Raw genomic sequence first — 23,919 nt, 5'->3', positions numbered from 1 at the left:
GTCATAGTAGAGGTGAGGCGCTCAGCCAAAATCACCTTAGGCTCAGCTTGAGGAAGCTCAACTTTAAGTAAAAAATTCCTGGCTGGGCGCGGTGGCTCACGCCTGTAATCCTAGCACTTTGGGAGGCCGAGGTGGGTGGATCACCCGAGGTCAGGGGTTCAAGACCAGCCTGGCCATCATGGTGAAACGCCATCTTAAAAAAAAAAAAAATCCCAACATCTTAAGAACAGACAGATTTAAATAACTGTTTTCCCTAATACATTTTCTTGCAAGCATTTTCCTGAAAGCAAATATCATGTATTAGACAAAGATTTAAGAGCTCAAATTTTCTTTAAAGAACACTTTTTAGTTCCATTTATCGTTAGGGCTGATATTCTGCTTACACTGTTAATTCCATTTGGTGCTAATAGTTCGGTAACAGGCTAGTGGTAAATTATGCTTACACTATGTCTATAATCTGAGAGGCAGAGATTATAAAAGTTGAGTTTTCTCTGTGTAAATACTAAGTCGCTCATGGGTGATATGGTTCATGTTTACCTAAATAGAAAGCCTAGGAATATAAGGTCTCCTAGCATATAATGTAACCAGTTTTTAGTAATAAAGAGAAGCAAGGTTGAAATCCAAATTTTCAACTTCCTTTACAGTCTTAGACTAGGACTTTATAAAATTAATATTTTAAAACTCACCTGGATCGTTCGTATAAAGGCCACTGTTACCCGTTCTTCAAATTCATTCAGGGGAGTATAAAGGTTTAAAATTTTGACTATCTGTTGGGGTAAAAACAATTTAACACAGCACTAAATGAACATGAGACAACTTTTGAACTTTAAATAATATGGGACATTGGGACAAGAGTACGATCCTCTTTAGACAAGGCCCACAACACAGATGGAGCTGGACTGATGTTCACACTTGGAGCCTACATCCAGGTAACTAGAGCCCTCAGCTTTGCCAGGTGGATCTGAGCCCTCTCACTGAATTCACGTCTCATGTAAACCCACCTGCCCCTCCCCACTATGATCATTGGTATATACCAGGCGTCCCCAAGCTTTTTACACAGGGGCCAGTTCACTGTCCCTCAGACTGTTGGAGGGCCGCCACATACTGTGCTCTTCTCACTGACCACCAATGAAAGAGGTGCCCCTTCCTGAAGTGCTGTGGGGGTCGGATAAATGGCCTCAGTTTGGGGACGCCTGGTATACACAATGGGAGGCGTTTAGAATGCGGTGGCCTGAAATCCTCAGCCTCTTATCTACTAGTAAGTTAAAGGTTTCTTCTGAAGAGTACTGGAGATCTTACCTTAGATGAGAAAGGTCTTGTTAACACCTAACTACCCCGTTCCCCAAAATTGTTTACAAATTAGAATTTGAACAGGAGATACTCTTTTGTCTGCCTACCAATGGTTTGGTGGAGGTAGGCTGCCCAAATGCAATGCCAGCTACATTCTAGAAGCAAACTTATATAAGTGAAATGTATTTAAAAGGGAGAAAAATGTGGCTGGGTGTGGTGGCTCACATCTGTAATCCCAGCACTTTGGGAGGCCGAGCTGGGTGGATCACCTGAGGTCAGGCGTTCAAAACCAACCTAGCCAACATGGCGAAACCCCGTCTCTACTAAAAATAAAAAAAAATTAGCAGGGCATGGTGGCGGGTGCCTGTAATCCCAGCTACTGGGGAGGCTGAGGCAGGAGAATCGCTTGAATCTGGGAGGCGGAGATTGCAGTGAGCCGAGATTGCGCCATTGCACTCCAGTCCCAACAAGAACAAAACTCCATCTCAAAAAAAAAAAAAAAAAGAAAAGGTAGAAAAATGTTTGAAGACTTTCTGTAAATATGTACAAAAGGAAGCAGTTTTTTTAAGAGTTCAGTATTTAATCTTTTAGAGGAGGTAAGCAAAAGTTAACTTTGCTATATTAAGATGTGTTTACTTTTCTGTACTGAGTTTGGATTTTGTTATTTATCTTTTAGGGACTAGCAACATGCCTGCAACTGATTCATAGTTACACATTTTTTAGGGAAAAGGAAAGTAACATTTGAATACCCCTAGGTTATTAATGACTTCATTTAAAACAATATAAATGGAGCGTGAGTGAAAATGTGACCATACTGAAATTAGTTTTAAATTACAATTAAATTAGTTTTCTTACAATTACAGTTGTAAAGAAAGCAAATACCTAATGCTGCCCAGTTCTGAAAATTTATAAATTTCTACATAAGAAATATTCCAGAATTCATTATATTTTAAAAAGTTTTTACCTAAGCTTAATGTTTTGTGGGTTTGCTACCTTACCTTTTTAAGTGAGTAAGAGGGATAGGGAGATTAGAAAGCAGTATCCATGGCATCTTGTTTCACAGACCAAATGGTCTTTGGTTCACCTAGGAATATCCCATCAGCTGCACCTCAAAATTGTATCATTAGGGGTATATAAAGGTTGGGAGTACAACACTAACAAATAACCACTAACAAGAACGGATTTGGAATGGACACTGGGCTTGCTTGGAATATCATGGTTGACAGAGATGCAGAATGATTATACCTGTTGGGTGCTGAGGGAGGTACACAGGGAACAGATGGCCTCTGCATCCTCCTGGGTTTTCTTCTTTAATTGGAGGAGCTGGGCTGCTTGGATCAGAGGTTCCATGGTCTGAACTGCTCCACTCTGGTGAAGGTTTCGTCCCCGAAGCCACTCCTCAAGCTGACTTATATTGTACCTTAGCCATAGGCAGAAAGCAAGCTGTGTTAAGCTGGTCCTCCAATTCACCAAGAAGGGGACACCTGCTGTGTTTTACATGTAAGCTGCAGCTAGTGTCATTATTTATCTCACATGGTTAAAAAGCATGGCAAATGCCTTGTGCTCAGGAATTATTCGTTGAATAAAGAATGAATAAATGAATGAGTGGATACATAAAATCAAGCAAAGATGAAATACCTGAAGTGTCTACATAAGTTAGTGGTTATGTAGACACTTAAGTTAGTGGTGAAAAACAGGCATTAAATATACTGAATTGTTAAGTATTTAAACATTCACCACCATATTTGTACTTCTGTGTGAGTCTTCATGCCTGTTAACTTACTGAGTTTCCTCGCTGACCTATCTGCTTTGTATTTAGTCTTTAACTTAGAGTATATCAATATCTTTGAGCTTTGAACTAATTTGTTTACCAAGTCACCATCTCAGTGTTCGATGGATTTCACCAACAGATAAAAAGGTGATGGATCTGAGTCACAAGACTGATGGAGACAAGGATTGCCAATGAGATTTGGATTTCATTTTTAGAAACAGCAGTCTTGTGTCCTGATTCTAGCTGGAGTCAGTGAGGGCCCACTCTCTCTGTGTTGTTGCGGGGTGCTCCTCTCTTACCTGAGTTGCATGCCTGTGCTCCAAGAGCAGACATCCTTCCGTAGGAGCAGGTTGTTAAGAGTCACTGCATTGATCATGTAGAAGAGCTGTTTGAATACCTGCAGGATGATCTCAGGATCCAAGCCCTGGTCACACATGACTGTATGAAAGGCATTCATCTGGCGGATGATAGCTTCCAGGCAGTATGAGTTATCCCCATCTGCCATGCTGGAAGAGCGCTTCCGGTAGCCGGTGGGCTTCACACCAGAGAGACCCTGAATGCTCTCATTTTCCAACATGGCAGAAACTGAAAGAAAAGCACAATTACAGAAGTTTGCATTCCCCATGAACAATGCAAAGCTCACTGAACCACTCAGATCATTTAATGCTCGGGGCTTTAGCAGTGATACCATCTAGAGGTGTGCAATATTGACCTGTTCAGGAGCTTATAACGTTTGGCAAAGAATTTCTAAGTGTTGATTTCTATATGGAATAAAACAACTGTGGACAGCATTTTCAATTAAATTTATTGGCGATGAGACAAAGATGATGGGCATGTACTAGCTCAATCCAGTATTGCCTGTGCTAAAGTCCACAGTTTGAGAATTGAGCAACTGGGGAGTCACTCAGGCCCCGACACTGACTATGTAAATATGAGCGTCATTGGTCTATCATACCTACTGAGTAGCATTTACCTATGTACTAGAGGCTTTATGTTCAGTATCTCTTTCAATCTTCCAACAACTCTATGAAGTACTACCCTTTTTTTTTTTTTTTGAGATGAAGTTTCACTCTGCTGCCCAAGCTGGAGTGCAGTGGTGCAATCTTGGCTCACTGAAACCTTTGCCTCCTGGGTTCAAGCGATTCTCCTGCCTCAGCCTACCGGAGTAGCTGGGACTACAGGCACATGCCACCATGCCCGGCTAATTTTTGTATTTTTAGTAGAAACGGGGTTTCACTATGTTGGCCAGGCTGGTCTCAAACTCCGGACCTCATGATCCACCTGCCTTGGCCTCCCAAAGTGCTAGAATTACAGGCGTGAGCCACAACACCCGGCAGTACTACCCATTTTTACAAGGAAGATGAGGCATAAGGACGTTAAATAACTTGCCTGAGGTCACACTGATAAGGAGTGGCAGGGCTAGGATTTAAACCCAAGTCTGTCTGACTCCAGAAGTGGTGCTATTAACTGTCACATTAATTTGAGTACCTCTAGCTTGATATGTCAGTTCTCCCTCTGTCTGGTGCCTTATAAAAAGATTTCCAGACAGGAAGGAGGGTTTGGAATAAACCTCATTTCAAGTAATGTATTTCTAGATTGGTCCTTCTTACGATTCACCCATAACTTACTTGTGTTGTGAGAACCTGGAGAAAGCATGATGAATGGGTTCAAGAACAGTTTCCTTCCCAGCCTTTGCAGAGCACAGTGAATAACGCATCTACACAACATTTTGTGAAAATACAAAAATTAGCCAGGCATGGTGGCGTGTGCCTGTAGTCCTCGCTACTCCAGGAGGCTGAGACAAGAGAATCGCTTGAACCTCGGAGCAGCAGCAAACTTAACTGCTCTCATTTCTCGATTCTGATTTCACGTTCAGTGCCCAAATACACTGCTTTGTTCAAAGCAAGTGTCTAATAAATACTACTGCATTGTGCCTACTGCTGTGTCCTTTTGCATGAACATACTTCTGCTTTCTTTTTTCCATGAATCAAGTTCATAATAGGTTAAGAGGGGTTTTTCACTGTATATGCATTTGTACCTTTGAGTTTATATTTATTATGTATTAAAATTAATTTGGAAAAATACAACATATTCCAAAAAGATAAAGGGGAAGTCCTCTACACCTCTTGCCCTGTGTCAAATACCCTAGCATCGTTAATTTTATGGGATTTCACAGCTCTTTTTAAGCACGATGTGCACCCCTTGGTTCTGCCTTCACCGTGAAGGTTCTGTGGCTAATATATCTGGTTCCCGAAAGGCAGAGGGTGCTGACCACATCTTCCCCTCATTTCAGACCCCATGATGAGTGACGGAGCTCTCCTGCTGCCAGCTTACCTATCATCGGCTGTAACACGCCCTCTGCAATTTTAATGAGCTGCTGGTAGATCTGAATGGAAAGGTCACTCAGCACCTGACGGTATTCGGTGAGGTCAAAGTTCTTAAGACAGTGTTCGTTCTGCTTTGCAGTGTTCTGAGTCATGAAGCCCTGCAGAGGGAGAGGCGGGCACTACTGAGATTCTGTAGTCTGCTAGGCCCAGCACCACTTCCGGGGCTCTGGTCACTTTAGTCATCTATTTGGTGGGCGGGGGGCCTACCAACGTCCTCTCTATGTAGATGTTGTTTTACAAACCCTGTCATTTCTTTGAGGCCTCACTGATGACCCTCGAACTTCAAGGTAGTAGAAAAACTCAACATGAGAGAGAAGGCCTGAATCGTTCAGTCCAAATCCCCGAAGTGAAGTGATTTCCCTATGGTAGCAAAACCCAGGTTGGTACCAGGTCCAGAGAAAGGGATCCCTGTTCTCTAACTTCGTCCAGTGCTGTCCCCAATATACCAGGTCCCCCGAAAGTGTTAGATGAGATGCAGCCTCTAAAGGCGTGTGGGCCAGATGATATGTTTGTATGGGGGAAATTTTATACAGATTCTATCACTGGGTATCAGAATGAACAGATGAACTAAAATGATTTCATAGCTACAGCAGTGTGTCCTCTTAGCTTTCCGTATTAATCAGATGAAATAACATGTAAGTTAAGAGAACTGCTGATATCAGAAGGACTCATGTGTCCAATGTCCTTTTCAGTCAGGGCAAGGGAAAAACCAACAGCAGCCAAAAAGATTAGTGCTTCCAAAAGTGTGACCGTCTTCAGCAAGGCCTGTTGTACTGTGTCAAATACAAAGCCATCTTAATGCGAACAAAACCAGGCAGAAGAGGGGATAACTGTAATCATGGAGATAGATTCGTTCATTCTTCCTTGTTTTTGGACTACATGGATCTGGTTATGCTGTAGTTCAGGTCTTGCCCCAGAGAATATAAGCACCTGAAGCAACAGCCTAATGTAATGGAGTTCTAGATCCTGCCCTAGCCTTATTTAGAATGTATCTAACATTGGGTAAAGTGATGGACCTCAATGAAATAACATTACATGTAGTTCTACACTTCAAGTAAATGCTTGGATATTATGATTTTGTAATAGAAGGCATGTGGTTTGAAATGGCCATTTCTTCAACCTTTCGCCCATCCCCTTTATAATAAAAGCAGGCCGTCAAATGCAGTTCTGGTTCTTAGGAGAGCTATGGAGTCACGCCAACCACGAAGAAGGTAACACTGAATGGAAGGGCACATCCTCTTATAATCCAGGGAGAAGGGTCTGTCAAAATTGGTTCTGGCAAAAAAGATGGAATAAAGCTTTAAAAATGGTCACACTATTTGGTTTACACTATGCCTTGACCTTGGGAAGGGTAGATGGTGGGATATATGAACGGAAGCAAAGGAAATATCAGAAAGATCTATAGGCATCTGTGAGTGAGCATGTCTGGAACGACTTGGGATTCTCACCAGAGAAACAAGAATGAAAACAAGTCACATATTACTAAGTCACTAGGCAGAGTGCAGAGCACTGGAGAAGTTCTTTCAGGGACCAAAGCTGGGAAGGTGAGTTCCAGAAAAAGCTGGGCCTTACAGGTTCAGTGTGGAATGTGAAGTGATGGTGTCAGTTGGGCCTCAGGTCAAGGAATCCAATTTGGATAAAGGCATGGAGCTGGGCCTCCAGGCTAGTTTGCACACATGGAGTTCTGATTATGGGTGCCTCTTTTCTTGTGGCCATCTTTGTCTATCTCGAAATGGACAGATAATTTGGATGGCTTAGGAGACAGGTGACCCACTAGGCAACTGAGCTTCCTGCCAGTATCCATTGCAGTGGGGCTCTTCTAGAGCTGCTTAAGAAATAGAAGGTTACAAGGTTTTCATGGAGACTCCCAGGGCCTCTATGGATGATGGGTTATAAAGACTCTACTTACATAACCCAGGAGTGCTTTCGGAGGCCCCTTGGGCTCATCAAGGCCTCCTGGAGGCAGGTCTCCTGTGGCTGGCTTTATTCCTGCTTCCAGCCACCAGGTATGATAAGGGGTGCGCATGGTCTGAGGTCCCCAAGGGTGCTCCAAAGACCCCTCTGACCTCTCCTGAGGGGATACAAAGCACTTCTCAACTGCATTTGGATGAAGAAGGGACACCTCCTGGGTGGCCGGCTCCCCCTCACCTCATCCCCGCTGTACTGCTTCAGACAGTGAAGAAGGCGGCAGGTGTTGGATAACCAGAATGATGTCATCTCAAAGTCATCATTGTGCTTCTGTGAAAAGAAAAGGACATCCCCAGCTCTAAGTGGCTCCCGTCTGGTGAGATGCTTCCTTGGTACCTCTCTCCCCACGTTTCCTGCTCTTATCCAGCGTTCCTGAGCAGCCCTGAGGGTGGGCAGGGCACTTGCCAGTCACGGGAATGAGATCCATTGCTGAGAGGCTGTGTGACTAATCCTCTGCCAACAAGTATGTACACAGAACCCCTGTCTTGGTCCCCTGATCAGTGGTGCACATACAGCTGCACTTCAAAATTGTATCATTGACACGCAGAAAGGACAGGCCGTCTTCCACGGCTGAAGAATGAAAGCAAAGCTGTGTGACAGATGAGGCTCATCCCCAGCAGCCCTGGGCTCTCGTCAAACTGCCTGGGCTAGCTGGCTCTGTTTCTAAACTGCTGGTTACCCGATTCCTTGGATTCTAAAAGAGCATGACAGCAAAATATTTTGGTGTCCCATTTATCTAGAGGACAGATGTGTCAAGGCTTTAACTCCCTAGAAAATGGTTACAAACCCTAACTAGGTGAAAAAGCCTATTCAGCAAACCAAACAGCTATGAGACAGCTGCTGCATTAAAACTGATGACCTCATGCAGCTCATTCTGTCAAGTGTTATTATTTAAATGTCAGAATGGTATGAGGTACGACAACAACAAAAAAATCATAATGAGGTTGAATAGAAAGTGACTGGTGGGGCTGAGACATGCTCTTTTAGCTTGGAATTAGGGAAGGCTTTCCTAAGGAAATGACATTTGCATCAGCCTTAAACTGGCCTAGACTGGCCCAAGATTCCAGCCGGATGACGCGCTCTGTGTCTCCAGCCTTGACCCTCTTTCATGATTCCAGCCGGATGATGCTCATGAAAGAGGGTCAAGGCTGGAGACACAAATCTGAGAGCCACTAGCATGGAGATGTATGCTTTAGAGCCGTGAGTGGATAAGATCACCTGTGGACAATGCAGCTACTGAGGGCAGGAAACCAGACTTAAAGGCTGGCTCTGGAATTCTCAGAGTAGCAACTAGCAGCTCAGTGAACCCCAGAATTGGTCTGGACTCAGAGTTTTTGAGAATGGCTTGTATCCTGGAAGCAGTAGTGTGTGAGAACTAAGATGGTCTCTAAGAGCAATAACACTCGGGGCACAGGACTGCCAGAAGGTAGAAAACCCTCTTACTGAGGGCTCGTCTCCCTCAAAAATCCCACCTCCCACTGCCTGGCCCTCACCCTGGGTGGAAAGGCCTCACCTCCCTGCAGGCCTATTTCTCAGTGGCAGCTGCACATTCACCAAGAGCCTTGTGCCTTCAGGTGGCATTCCTGAGCAACCTTAACAGCCTGCGGGCAGCCCTGTCCTGTGGTCTGCCTTACCTTGGAAGGTGATGAATGTCACAGCCCTCCCTGTGTTATCCCCCAGGGAAGCAAGCACTCAAGAAAGGTGGAGAGGGCCCATGTTCCAGGGGTGTGCCCAAACTTGGTCCAGGGCGAGGCCCACACCTTGGCAGCAGCAGGATGTCTCCCTAGCATCTCTGGCAGTGGGCAGGCCAAGGCTTCTGTAGGCACTGGGCATGTCTGGAGGCTCAGCAGGGAGGGGCTGGAGGGCTACCTACACCAGAGTCCTGGGCTTCCTGCCATTGCTGGGCTTAAGCATCCTTCTCTGGGAACTGCCAGACATTGGGTTACATGGATGCCTCTGTGCCTCATTTACGTTCAAAGTTGGAGCCTTGGGAGAATTCACTACAGCCATACCCAGACAGAGAGAAGCAATGGTGAGTGGCTGGCTTTGCCCACCCATCACAAACCATGATCTTCTGCAGAGGCTGCTTACCTTCAGGACTTTCTTAATGCCATTGATGGTGGAGGTCAGCAGGGCATGCACCTTGAGATCGTCGTTGGTGTAGTCTGCGTGCCGGATGCACATGTAGAGGATGTAGGCTGGGAGACAGGGCACAGCACCCGACAGCATCTGGGGCTTCAAGTCTAAGGGCAACGGCAGCAGCAAACGGTGAGGCTGTCAGAATCCTCATCTGAACAGAGTCGTTTTCAGTATCTCCTCATAGCTCATCTAGGAATAGAGGTCTCAAAGAGGATTGGGAGAGAAGCCATCCAGGGTACACAAACTGCTGAGCCTGCCTACCAGTAGTTTCAGACACTGTGGTTAAAAACCCAAACAAATCAAAACCACACTCCTAATCGTCTGCACCACAACACTCAAACAGGCTTCTAACGCCTCAGGCTGATAACATGGAGGAAAAGTGTCTGCAGGTTACACAATGCGTTGGTCCACTGCCAACAGGGGCCCATGGCAAAAGGAAGGCTGAGGACAGGACCTAGCTCCCATACCCGGCAGAATGCCTGATTCTCGGCCATCACCATGTCCAGAAGGCGAGGGCTAGCTCCAGAATTAGACAAATTGTATGTTCCCGAAGACAGGGCCAACATCCTGAGGACTGGGGAGGCTGGAACAACCTCTGGACCATCAGTTAGGAACAAATTACCCAGCAGTGCTTGCCTAACCTCACAGCCGAATAGACCAGGCAGACCCCGACCCCTCCCCAGTGCCGCTGCTCGGCAGGCATCTCTCTGGCCACTCTCGTACTTCCCCCAACTGCTCTCCTCTGTATCCCACACTCCTGCCCCTTCCTGGGCAAGGGCTGCTCTGGCTGGACTGGAAGGGCCCTGTGAGTCTCCCCAGTAACTGCAGACCCAGCTTTTGGTCCTTTTTGCAAAAGGCCCTGGAGGACAGGAAGCAGCTGTCAGACTGTTTTCTATTCCAGACCACTCAAGGAGAGCCAGGCTTAAGGCAACAACTGGTGGTAGGAGCCCAGAGAACTGGGTGGAAGACCAAAGGCAAGATGGCAGGTGAGAATGGGGTGTGAGCACAAGGCCCCAGGGGTCTCGCCGCAGCCCTGCTATAACCCCAGTCCTTGTTCTTTACACTCATACCCTCCCAAATGAGGCCTCACGAGCCACCTCTAGGCTCAGAATGGCAATGAAGGGAGGCCACCTCCCTCCCACGTGCAGGTGGCAGTATCCCTGCAAACCTTCTACCAGGCCCGTCCGGGGCTGGGCTCTGCTGCCAGCAGCTCCAGTTGGTATTTGGTTTATACCAGGGGTCCCCAAACTTTTTACACAGGGGGCCAGTTCACTGTCCCTCAGACCGTTGGAGGGCCGGACTATGCCAGGTGTGACACCCTTCACAGCCAGCGCTGCTGCCTCCACTATCCCAGACAGCAGTATCCAGTGTCACAGGCCCAGCACTGCCTCCAGTGCTGTATACAGGGATGGCGGTGATCAGCCTGTGACACTGTGTATACAGCATCCTGGACATCTGCAGCGGCGGTGGGCCTCTTCTGTGGGAAGCCCACTGCTGCATGTTTCCCCTAAGACACCTCCTAAAAATAAGACAGCCCCCATCTTTTGGGGGTAAAATTAATATAAGACAGGTTCTTATAATAGGGGAAACACGGTGTGTAGTAATGTGGGGGGAGACTTTTGGGCAAAGGGAGGTTATAGGGGCCATTATGTTGTTGTACATTTTGGGGAGTATGGGGGCCATTGTACTGTGTAGTAATGGTTATAGTGCTTTGCCTTTCTTCCTACTTCTGCTGTTATTTCACACTGCTTCCGGTGATGTGGGGCGCTGCAGCCACAGACCGGATGTGCGTCATATGACATGCTTCCAGAGCTGTGACGTGTGCGTCCTGCGTCACCAGAAGTAGTGCTGTACATGAGCGACGCTGCGCTTTGCGGCACCGCCATATACAGTACTCCAGGAGCACAGGATACAGATGCATCGCTGACTGCCAATGAAAGAGGTGCCCCTTCCTGAAGCGTGGCAGGGGCCAGATAAGTGGCCTTGGGAGGCCACATGCGGCCCGTGGGCCGTAGTTTGGGGACCCCTGGTTTATACTGTCCCTGCTCCAACACATTCTTCTTGTTAAATGCTAACTAGGCTGTAATACTCTTGAGTACTCAGTAGACATCTGGGCATTTTATAGGTCCAACAGATGGCTGTGGATCAGCCATTGGCTCTAATTAGTGTGCCAGTCACATTTAGCCAGGAAAGTGTATTTTGTAGGCCCAAACTTCTAATCCATAAATTGGTACTTCAGGCTTGTCCTATGTGCAGATTACAAACAACCTGTCCTGCCTTGCAATGTTCTACTGTGACTAAATAAAGCTTGTTTGGGCACCCCAGCTAAATGTTAGCATCCTGGAGAGCAGGGACCATGACACTAGTTTTATTTCTCCTCCACAGCAACTGGTCAGTACCAGGTACCTAAGAGGGAGGTGGTCTGTGGTCAAGTTTTGGCATTTGTTTGGAAGGGGTCTTTTGGAGCAAAGATGACTGCAGGGTTTTCCCAGGCAGCTCAGCAGGAGATGACCTTGCCTGGGGCCACCTGAGCAAGGGTCATCTCCTGCTGATGGCAGGGTTTTCTCCATGAAAACCCTGGCGAATGGCAGGAGGCAGCCACATGTCTGACACAAGCAGCCTTATTTATTGAACATTTCATTCATCAGAGATGAAAGGTTTGTTACTAATTTCTTTTGAACAAGATGCATTCTGTTTAAGGATGTTTAAGATAAACTTAAATCACATTTAATTGCTGGACAACTGAAGAGGAAATTAAGTTTTATAAAAGAGAAAAATACACCTAAGAAGCAGGCTACTAAAAACACACAAACCAAACAGCTGGAGTGAATCTGTTTAAGGCAGACGTCACAGTCTGTTCTTCCTGGGTCCCTTGGCCCTAGGCACAGTGATCAGCAGAGCTGGACTTCAGTCTAACATAAGTTTCTCCAAAAGAATGCTTGCCTCTTATCTGAACTTCAAATAATCCTGCAAAAGCTACCACTCCTTTGAACTCCTCACATTTGAGAAGCACTTTGCAGTTTTAACCCAGCACTTTCGTCTTTGTCGCACTTCACATCATGGGGCAGGCAGGTCAGTGTCATCATCCCCATTTCACTAAGGCGCCATGGAGAAGGGAGCTGCTGGCTCAGGGTCCAGAGGATCAGACCACCAAACGCTGCCCTTTTTTCACACAGGAATCTCTCCTCTAAGGCTCTTCCTGGCTCTGCAGGGGGCTGCTGGACTGGGTTGGCACAGAGCAGGGAGGTGGCCTGCTGCAGCCAGACGGGAAATGAGACTGGAGGGGAAGGAGCTGGTACAACTTGCAAAGCAGCAACGGGCACAAGGCTGAGTAAGCTGCACAGGTGACAAGACCCCATCCAGCCCCTTGCTAAGCAGCCAGGAGGGACCCAGAGGGTGGCGGGGTGGGGGAAGGGGGACTCCTCTTTTCACAGAGAAAACCCTGCCCTCTTGGCAGCTAGTGTGGAAGGTTTTTCAGTTCTAAGAGCCCAGATTGGGGAGAGATTCTGAGCAATGGCTCTCACAGCTGCCTGGTGGCCCTGGGGAGCTCGTGAGGATGGGAGGCAAGCAGCCCAGCCCTGATTCAGCCATATGCCTGGATGAGAAACTGCAGATGATTGCAAGGACAGTAAAAGCCAACCCTGATGAACTTTCACAATGGGACCAGGGTGATTCCGTACAGACTGCATGAACTCAGCATTCCTCAGACTTAAATGAGCCTGTGGATGTCCCTTGGAACCTTGTTACATGCATTGCGACCCAGGAGGCCTGGCGTGGAGCCCGAGATTCTGCATCTCTCACCGCTTCCCAGGTGATGCTGATGCTGCTGGTCCACGGACCATGTGTGTGCAACAAAATACGAACTTTCATTCTCACAACTCCATGCCAGAGGCACAATCCCCTTTCCTGGGCTCTACACAGGAACACTGGTGAGCAGCACAACCACGGCCACATGTGTCTAGTTAGGAAAGAATCCAGGTCTAAACACAGCCCACGTGATTCCAGAGACCACGCCCACATGTGCTGTACCACATAGCACTTATAAACTGTGAAGTCCTAACCAAACAGAAGAATCTGAATCCCTGATCTGCTGCTTCCCAGCTGTGTGACCTGGGCAAGTTACCAGAGCGAGTCTGTTTCCTTCAGTGTAAAATGAGAAGGCAGGAGGTCTGACTTAAAGGGAGGTTGTGAGGATTCAATGAGGGATGAGGGTGATGTGCCCGGCAGAGGACCTGACAGTAGCATGTGCTCCAGAAGCATGAGCTGCCGTCATTGCAAAAGTGCTGTGGCCCATACAGAGCTGCAACAAGGAAAGGGGGCTGTGGCTGCTACTGGGGAAAGCACATGGGTGGCTCGCCTCCCACTCCCGTTTCACAGGCAGAACAAAGAAGCAGTGGGTCTCCATCAAGAACAGCAGCTGGAGACAGCAGGAGTTGGGGGTGGACGAGAGCAGGTGGGGGCAGTGGAAGATGGGGATGGGTGCAAGGGTTAGCAGGAGACAGAGGGTGCAGGCTATTCGGGAGGTGAAGGAAGGGGTGCAGGGATTGTGCTGGGGATGGAGATGGGACTGGGGACCGAATGAGGGGCAGGCGGTATGGGGTAGCACAGGGGGTCCTGACCTGTCACCAGGTTTCGGATGAGGAGGGCCTCGTCCTCTTTGTGGTACTCCAGCATGCCCTGGAAATCCTTCTCTTTCCGCTGGACTGTGACTTGCCTGTTGAGCTCATGGCGCTTCCTCTCACTCTGGGCCAATGCCTGGGCAGCTGAGCAGGAAAGAGAACAGGAAGCATGGATGAGACTTCCAGCTGCAGGCCTGAGGGTAGCAGGCATCTCTGGTGGGTGGAAGATGGAACCTGGGGTGGGGAAGTGGGCATCTCTGGTGGGTAGAGGATGGGACCTGGGCAGGGAGTGGGCATCTCTGGTGGGTGGAAGATGGGACCTGGGGCTGGGGAGTGGGCATCTCTTGGTGGGTGGGTGGAGGATGGGACCTGGAGGGGGGAGTGGGCATCTCTGGTGGGTGGAGGATGGGACCCGGGGCAGGGGGCATTCCGGGTTCTCTGAACTCCCACTCTCTTTGCAGGGTCTGTTCCTGCAGCCAGAGCCACACCCTAAGTGTGAGCAAGGAGCTCAGCATCCAGCACTGGGGTCCATACTCTGGACAGGGGAGAGGAAACATCCGAAAAGGCAGGAGGCAGGTTTCAGACCAGAGAAAACTTGTGAAGGATGTGAGCCAGCGTGGTCTCTCACCGCTCCTGCACAGCTGTTTCTCTTTCCCTACTGGCTTGTAAGGAAAGGAGATAGGTTTTTCTGGGAAGAGTTTGGCCTCGGCCTAGCCCACTACACTCAGTTTCCTGTGTGTGTGGCCACAGAGCGGCCAATGTGACACAGCTGCAGGGCAAACCCAGGTGTTGAGGGCAAGGCCTGAGCACTCTCTGCAGCCTGTAGGCGGTGGAGCAGGGTGGTGACGGTGATGGCAAGGACACGTCCCGGGTCCCGGGTCCCAAATGCAGGTTTAGGTTTAGGAAGCCACCAAGTGCAGTCTTTGCAACTACATAAGATGATGATTACTTGGCAAGAGTTTCCGTGGCAGGGCTGAGGGTGTAAAGGCCTGATCAACCTTCACTCAGGCCTCTCAGCCTCACACCACGGTGGAGGGGCAGTGGACATCCACAGCGTTATCCCCAAATGCATCTTGGTACTGACTGCACATAGGGCACTGTCCTAAGCATGGGAACAGATACAATGGCATGGCCGATCTGTCCCTGGCCAGTCGAGCTAAGGAGACACATCTGTACATTCACATGGAAATACTACAACACGGCTGAGGCACCAAGTCAGGAGTGTGTGATGTGGGTGCTAAAGGTGGAGGGGCTGGAAGGGCCCCACAGAGGAGGTGGGATGAAGGGTGGGTGGAACTCTCACATCCAGGTTCAAAGGGGCTGATCTGGCGGGAGAGGACCGGGGCGAGTGACCCCTGGTGGGGAGGCTGCTCCACACACCCCAAGTGGCTGAAGGGAGGCTCTGAGTGGAAGTGGGGATGAGTGTGAGAGGATGAAGCCTGGCAGACGAAGGCTGGGATTTCATTCTGCGGGCAATGAGGTAGCAGCAAAGGCCAGACACTGCTGTGAACAGAGACAGGGCTGGGAAGCTACTAAGGAATCTGGGAACAGAGGACAAGAACTGGACACAGGGGTAGGGGCAGACACACAGAAACACTGGAAGATAGGAAGTGACAGGTCTTCAGGAGTAAGCAAAGCTTGAAGCCAAGAGACCAGGAGAATGAGAACTGGAGGAACAGCAAATGGGAAATCCAAAGTTGGCAGACACGTGGACAGGTTTGGAGAGAGGTGTTCCCCGGGACAGAGATCATAGATATCCCTGCCCCTAAGAGCTTCCAGTCTAGAGAACCAGGAGATTAAACAAGTAAAATGACACTGGTGATCAGAGCTGCACCCAACATACTCATGGGGTCAGGACTGTGTAAGACAAGATTCAAGCCCTGGGCATGTGGCTCCTGAGCTGAGGGTGGAAGGAGGCAGAGGGGGATCCAGGCAGTGAGGGGCTGAAAAAGGGTTCCAAGCAGGGTGACACATGCAAAGAGTGACACAGGGAGATTTGCAGCAGGGAGTCAGAGGGAGAGAACATTCTGAGTCTTTCTGGAAGAGTGATTTAAATCTCTACCTGAAGATTCCAGATTGGAAGTTTAATCCTGACACCCCACTGCATGGAGTGAGGCCCTTGGGGTTACGTCCTTTTGATACACAACCTTCTTTCACATTAGACTTGCCTCCCAACTTCAAGCCCTTTGAGGGCAGGGACCACCAGGTCACCTCTGGGTTCTGCATTCTTCCAGCCCTGCAAAAGCTTGCTCAGAGTAAGCACCAAAACTGGCTGAATTCAAGTGTCTTTTGTCCATATTCTGGATGTGTCAGCTCATGGGATCTGACTACTTCTATCACATGGCTGGACTGGGCAGAGTCCAGTGATAGAGGAATTCTCCCAGTGAAGGAGGAAGAATATGGAGAGGGCAGGCAGGCAGCTGACACCCACAGGCGTGGCCAAGTGTACCCCTGCTTCACAAAACACACTCACTCACACCCCCATACCTTCTAGGTCCTGGACTTTCTTCATGTAAATCTTCAGTTGTTTTTTGAGCTTCCTCTCATTCTTTTCCAGCTTTTCTACCAGTTCTTTAAGGTCCTGGAAGCAGAGGGAGCAGTGTGAGAACAGGTATCAGCCCTGCCTGGGATGGTGGAGGTAAAATCCTGCTTCGAGTAGGAGGTGGCCCATGGGCAGCTGTCGGAAAAGTGCCAGTCAGGGACGCTGCCAGGAGAGCTACTCCACGCAGGCTGTTGCCACCTGCTCTGGAACTCAGGAAGTGGGAGATGATGAGTCAGAGTACATTCCCTCAGTAACAACAGGGCAAGACTCCTCCCAGGTCAGGCTCTCCGGTGCCCTGCTGAATCCCAAGCCTCCCTAAGCCAAGCCTTCACTAGTTGCCATGCCAACCCCCAGGAGACACACTCAGCCTAGGAGTCCCAGGTGGGGTGGGCAGCGCCTTGCGAAGGAATGGACAGGTGGAGGTGTGAGAATGCAGGGGACAAGGGCGCTTGGAAGAGCCAGTGGGCAAGTGAGATTACCCAGGGCCCAGAGGCAAAACAGAACACTGATGTGGCCCTAGTCCCTAGCAGCTGGTGCCACTGGAAGCACATCAACCCACTGGGACCTAGAACAGCAGGGTGCTGGGGGAGGAGTTCGCTGTCATTAATGTCACCCCATCTCAGCTGAGTAGTGGTCCTCTGTGGCCAGGGACACAAGAAGGAGAGAAGGATCCCTGCTCCATCACCACTGGAGCTGGCCTTGGCTATTAGAGAATGACCGGAAGACAGAAGCGAGTATTCCATAGTGGAGCCACTACAGACACGCTGGGTGGCAACTTTTGAAGATTGGCCTATTGACAGGAGCCGGCCCAGTCCCAGTGCTGTGGTCATCCCAAACCACTCACCTAGTTATAGATGTTGTTAGGGACTTATCTATTATTCATCATAATAAAAAAGCAAATCTTTAAAAATACTTCTTAAGTTGAGAGGCATCTAAAAACCCAGCTCAAGTGACAGGCGAGGTGGCAGAGAGTAAAACCTCAGTGACCTAAGAGCGGCCTCTGTGTGAGAGGCCGGTTGGTAGAAAGGACCCAGATGTCTAGAGATACTTGAGCCAGGGTTCTCTGTGGCTACTGAAGGTCTCCTGTGAACCCTGAATTCTACTCAGATTCCGTCTCCCTATTAGGTACCTTCCCAAGCAGCTCCAAAGCATGTGACGTCCCTGGCTCTGCTGCACTGCCGCCCCGCCCTGTGCTCATATAACCCTGTCCAGATCCAACCCCACTGAATCCTCAGCTACAGCTCTGACTCTTGCAAAGAATTAACCAACACCTGGGGCCACATGACTTAACCAACCCAGTGAATGAGGAGCCCAGGGCTGCCCCAGACCGGGCCAGGACCAGCATGCTGGTACTGTGACCATCATCAGTCCCAAGCTCCTCTGTGCGACATGACCAAATCCACAAGAGAAAGTTATTTCTTGTGTCTTTTTGAAAACCTTCACTACACCCTGGGAGGACAGACAATAAATGCTCTGATGCCTATTTGCAACATCGTAAACACCGGATGCTTCAAGAAGGAAAGGTTAATCCAGGCTTTGACTCCTGCTTCAAGAGCTCTGACATCTCAGCCAGCTTCTAGAGAAAGCCCAGCAAACCCAATACTCCACCTGAAGGGCTCAAGCAGAGGGGAACGTAAGGATCCATGTCACTAACGGTGGCTCTGTGCAAAGACATTCCTGAGTGTCCAACCCCCAACCCCCCACCCCCAAATCCCAGAAGGTTGCATTCCTTAATGTGCTAAGGGGAATTATATAAAGCTGCGCTTCCCTAACTTTGTAAGGGTGTTGGAACCACCTGGGAATCTTTAAAGCCTGAAATCAACACATTTAGAACAAATGAAGGGAACACAGTGCTGGCCACCAGTGGCTGTAAACTTGTACAGACCCCAAGGCCCAAAGTTCTAAAGGCTAAAACTACAAAAGCTTACAGAAGAATGAATTCAATTCATAAGGAATCTTGGAAATGAAAAATGAGCACATCTGAAGATGGCTCTAAACCAGGTGTCCCCAAACTTTTTACACAGGGGGCCAGTTCACTGTCCCTCAGACTGTTGGAGGGCTGCCACATACTGTGCTCCTCTCACTCACCACCAATGAAGGAGGTGCCCCTTCCTGAAGTGCAGCGGGGGGCCAGATAAATGGCCTCAGGGGGCCGCATGCAGCCCGTGGGCTGTAGTTTGGGAAGGCCTGCTCTAAACTTTTCAGGTTGCTACTAGGAAGGACAATCACATCCTCGCCTCTACACAGAGACCTTCTGGACCATTCCAGCCTCAAGCGGTTTTCCCTGACTTCCCTTACACTCCACCCAAGGCTGCCTAGTGCCCTGTGCTGTGGTTACTTGTTTATACATGGTCTCCTCTCTGCCAGAGGTCAGTGCTTTACCAGCTGGCACATGGCAGGCAAATATACATTACCCACAGCCCCTGGAAACTGCTGTGGCTGGCTCTCCTTAGGGGTCCCAGTCTCCATCTTGGCAAACAAAGAGGATCAGGTTCTGGAAGGAGTCTCTCAGCAGGCTGCAAGCTGTAGCCGTCTTCCTCATCCTTGCCTGCCCAGCAGCACAGGCCCCTACTCATGCCCCAGAGTCACCACTCCAGCAGAGGGGCCCACTGCACTGTCTTCTTTTACTCTCGTGGCCTCTTAAGGTGGGACTACCCACCTCTTTCCACTCACTGACTCTCCTAAGTGTGGCCTTGGTGACCCTGTGCTGGTGTGCTGTGACCTACACAGTGCCTGCACGGTGCACAGCCCTCTTTATAAGGTGGCTGTCCACTGTGGTCCTTGGTCAGTGGCCCTCCAAGGAACATGGGCCACCAAATGCATTTCCTAGGCTGCCCCCTCTACCTGGCAGAAGCTGGCCAGGTATGTTTCTTTAATACGGTGCATTTCTTTCCATAAAGCCACCAGGTAACATATGTATATGCAACAGAGAGTGACTTGGAGGCAGAGAGGGAGCAGGAGGGAGGGAAGATCATGTGTATGTGCTATTCAGCTGTGGGTCTGGGCCCCACTTTTCCTCTTGGGATCAAGTGAACCAGCCACCCAATTATAGGTCATCTGGTTATAAAGAGAAATGACAGCAATGGCTAGGCTCCTGGCCTGGATACACTGTGGGCACACAAATGTGCTGCCCTCCATGGGCACACGCAGCTCCAGAAGATAATTGGCACTGCCGAGCCCTGCCCTCAGGTGGCCTTCGCTTTTGTCTGGGCGCCTTGGTCCATGCTTTTCTTCTCCCTCCCCCCTCTGCCAGTCTCCATGGTTTACATCCCCTTCATGCCTCCTGTCTCAGCTCCAGCCTAACGTATCCCCAAAAGCTTGCCCTACCGTTTTCTCTTCCTGTGATACTAGTTAACTCCATTCAGTTTTTAAAAGCAGAAATCATGCTTTTTAAACCACTATCTAGTTTCTCTTCTTTATTACATGCCTTCCTTCCCCTACTGACCAATCTGCAAGCTCTCATAGGACAGGGACCCTCTTGCGTTTCTCTGGCATCTGCTGGGGCTCCTTTGGTGACTGTCTGCAAAGAGGCCCCCAACAATTTCTCCCACTACTCCTCCCTTCAAGAGGTAGAATCTCTCTGCCACCATATCTGGCCTAGCCATGAGACTGTGTGATCAATGGGCAGAAGCAACACTGTCAGTTCTGGGGCTGAGCCTCAAGGGGCCTCGCTGTTCCCTGCTTTCATCCTCCTGGAAGTCAGCTGCCAGGTAAAGCAGCTCAGCTAGACCAATGAAATGCGGCGAGAAGGCAGGGGAGGCCTCCAGCCGACAGCCAACACCAAGGCCCTAGAAGTAGGAGTGAGGCTGTCTGAGATCTTTCAGCTCCAGGAAAGGGGTCTTGAGTGGGGAATTCTAGAGTCTCTGTTTCTACTACAGGGACAAGGGTCATGAACCTTGTCCGTTTTGTCAAAGACCATCCGATCCCATTTTCTTCCAGAACATGACTTCCCAGAGCTGGGGTCCACGAGGCATGGCCACTCACCAGATTCTCGTTGGTCAGCCGGGATATCTCCTGCTGGACGCCAAATTCCACCTGGGCCTCTGGGGAGAGCAGCAGCGTCTGGCAGAAGGTCTGCTGCTGTTTGTCCATCTCCTCCTTCAGGGCCTCCAGCTGGTCCTTGAGCCGCTCCACCTCCTCCTCATGCTCCAGGCTCTGGGCCTGCAGCTGAGCCTCCAGCAGCCTGCGCCAGGGAGAAGACAGGTGAGCACACGGCCCAGGCCAGGGCCTCCATGGAAGGGGCCACAGGCAGAAGCACGGCAGGGGAGCGGCCAAGCACACAGCAGCAGCGGTCACACGGTCACACATCCCCCCGAGGGATGAACGCAGCAGGAGGCAGACGCCGTGGGGACCGCGAGGCAAGCGGGCCAGCTGTCCTTCTCTCAGGTGACAGGAAACCAAGGCCAAAGCACTCCTGGTCCTACGGCTTTTTCTCAACCCTTATGCCTCATTCTGTGAGCATAGTTTAACCGTGTGGGATTGAGATTGTCTCCCTGTCAAAATGTATTCTATCAACAGAAATACATTTCTTTTTTTTTTTTTTTTTGAGACGGGGTTTCGCTCTTGTTACCCAGGCTGGAGTGCAATGGCGCGATCTTGGCTCACCGCAACCTCCGCCTTCTGGGTTCAGGCAATTCTCCTGCCTCAGCCTCCTGAGTAGCTGGGATTATAGGCATGCACCACCATGCCCAGCTCATTTTTTGTATTTTTAGTAGAGACGGGGTTTCACCATGTTGACCAGGTTGGTCTCGATCTCTCGACCTCGTGATCCACCCACCTCGGCCTCCCAAAGTGCTGGGATTACAGGCTTGAGCCACCGCGCCCGGCCCAGAAATACATTTCTTAAAGCATCTTTTAAATAAAAATAGCTATACCTGCCCCCAAAGTTCACAAGAACCTCCTTCTTAAGGCAAAACTCGGGCAAAACTGAGCTAATTATATTATTCAGATATTTTCCCTACAGCAAATTCTCCACAAGTTTTACAAAGGCAAAATATTAGCCCCTTTCTTTTTTCTCTGTACCATTATTACTAGCCCCATTTTATACATACAAGTATTAAATATACAACTTTTATATACAGGTTTCCTCCAGCCAAAAATGAAAACTAAGACTATTTGCAAATGATCTCGGGGAACGTGTAAGATCAGTTAATGTTATGATGAGAAGCAGGGAGACCCAGAGATCTTGCAAACATTGAGAAGTTTCATAAGACTCTGAGTCAAAAGGCCCAAGACCAGGGGTCCCAGTTACCTGGGAAATGCTTCCATCATAATAGAAGGCAAGAGATTAATGAAGGCTCATAGGCAGCCTCACTTTCAGGAAGTTAAATGCTAATACGACCATGATGCTGTCCTTCTTGGACTTAGTTGCTTAAACCAGCTTTCTGATTCAGTGCAGAAGGCTTCATATGGAAGAAAGCTAGGGTGCTGGGAGAGAGGTCCTGTAAAGAGCTTCCAGACATGGTTACATGGAAAAAGTTCACCCCAGGGTCTTCTGGGGATGCAAATAACGATTATGACCGAGCTAGGCACAGAGGTAGGAACTGGGGCGTGCCCAGGGGACAGCTGTTAGAAGCTGTGACTGCCCCGGAGGAAGGCACGACGTTTTTTACAGTTCTGATGGTTTGGGAGGCGACAATTGCAATAAAGAGAGGTGGAGCCATGTCTGCAAGGGAGCAAAAGAGAGGGGAAGTCTACACTGCCGATAGAAGCGACCATTTTATGTGGCTGAGTTGGCTCCACAGCAGCCCTGGGTGCAACACCTGACTCCCAGTGGCTTCTCAACAAAGTCCCACAAATGAATGAAATAGTGATTGAGAAAATCACTCATCCACCACAGGCAATATTACCAAAGAAAAAGAACATGAGATTTGTGGAGGATAATTGGGTAAATAAGTCAGGATTTAAAATGAGATACAGTATTTAGATAATATCCAATATTGGCTACAGTACATTACAAGTAGTCACCAATAAGTTATAAGTTTAACGAGAGAGCAAAGACAGTCTTGAGTTCTAGGCAAGCTGCCCTGAGGATTCACCTCCTGCCTTCTGTGGCATGTTCACTGCTCATGTCTTATTCTCCAGGTGGACTGTAGCTGAGTGATCAGCCAGGGTTCTGTTCCTACTTAAGCATTACGCTAGCCACCTCATGGTGCAGGTAAGAAAACTAAGGCCAAAAGAGCTTTGAGGTCACGCCAGTGGCAGGGCTGATTTGAGAAACCAGGACTCTTGATTCATAGGTCTGTACTTTATTAATGCATTCAGTTGCTGATTCCTGAAACCACATCTGATCTGCTGACGGAGAGGCACGAGCAGTCACCTGGCTTCATATGTGAGTCCTTTCTCCAATAAAACACACTTCTGAGCGGGACAGAAATCTGATCTTACTGAATAGTAACAGTTATAGTAATAGAAGTAGCAGCTAATATTTATTATTCTGTGATTACATGCCAGGCATGTGCAAAGTACTTCACCCATATAAACCTTATTCCTTATAAGGCCCCATGAGGAAGCTCCTATTTCATTCACAAGGAAACAGACCCAGCATGTCACCTTGCTCACAGGTTGTGGGGCCAGAGAGAGACACTACCTTGTGAATCGGCTGACTAACCTTTCTTTTTCCAATGAGAGATGCTCTTGGTGCAACGGTACTCTCTGCTGCATCCTCAGCAGGCAGCAAGCGGAAGCAGCATGAGGGCCCCTGGCTCCTGCTCCGCCACCATCCGGCTGAGGGAGCTGGGCCCAGCACTCATGCCACCTCGCCGAGTCCCAGTTTCTTCTCTGGAAAGTGAGCTTGATGACCCCCAGCCCATCTCTTATTGAGAGGCTCCAATGGGCAAAGCTATGCCACAGCTCTTAAAAGCCACCTGCAGTCAACAGGCCTATGGTGTGATCCTCATAGGGTTACCTTGTGGTGCGTGCCTACCCTGTCTGGGTAAACTGCTTACCCACTGCTGAGGGCCAGTGGGTTTCAGGCTCAGACTCTGGCATCAAATAGAACCAGGTTCAAATTCTGGATCTTCTGCTTTACCGACAAGCTCCTTAAACCCTCTGGGCTTCAGTGTCTCTACCCCACGAGGATGCTGTGAGGCTAGACATCGAAATGCATGCACTACACTTGGCTGCCGTCAGCTCCAGGGAGACCCGGAGATCAGGACCAGCACAGGTGCTGACGGCAGGCTCTGGAGGGCACAGGCTGCATTT

General features: G+C 49.1%; 1 protein-coding gene across 3 annotated transcripts in view; it reads right to left on the bottom strand.

Annotated features, from left to right (window-relative positions):
- The window catches only part of MYO5B (myosin VB), a 386,934-nt gene that overhangs the window by 9,100 nt on the left and 353,915 nt on the right, over positions 1-23,919 (bottom strand). For all 3 annotated transcript variants that reach the window (XM_003926074.4, XM_010336832.3, XM_074383485.1), the window contains 9 exons: positions 20,701-20,899; positions 16,662-16,755; positions 14,175-14,318; positions 9,508-9,659; positions 7,597-7,686; positions 5,396-5,546; positions 3,361-3,646; positions 2,536-2,710; positions 687-767 (listed from right to left, as the gene is read on the bottom strand). In XM_003926074.4, the coding sequence (XP_003926123.3) occupies positions 687-767; positions 2,536-2,710; positions 3,361-3,646; positions 5,396-5,546; positions 7,597-7,686; positions 9,508-9,659; positions 14,175-14,318; positions 16,662-16,755; positions 20,701-20,899 (1,372 nt within the window). The remainder of the gene's footprint in view (positions 1-686; positions 768-2,535; positions 2,711-3,360; positions 3,647-5,395; positions 5,547-7,596; positions 7,687-9,507; positions 9,660-14,174; positions 14,319-16,661; positions 16,756-20,700; positions 20,900-23,919) is intronic.

The sequence above is a fragment of the Saimiri boliviensis genome, chromosome 13 (genome assembly GCF_048565385.1).
Source record: "Saimiri boliviensis isolate mSaiBol1 chromosome 13, mSaiBol1.pri, whole genome shotgun sequence".
Lineage (NCBI taxonomy): Eukaryota > Metazoa > Chordata > Mammalia > Primates > Cebidae > Saimiri > Saimiri boliviensis.
The sequence above is the reverse complement of the archived record's forward strand: the minus strand, read 5'-3'. Positions and strand labels throughout refer to the sequence as shown.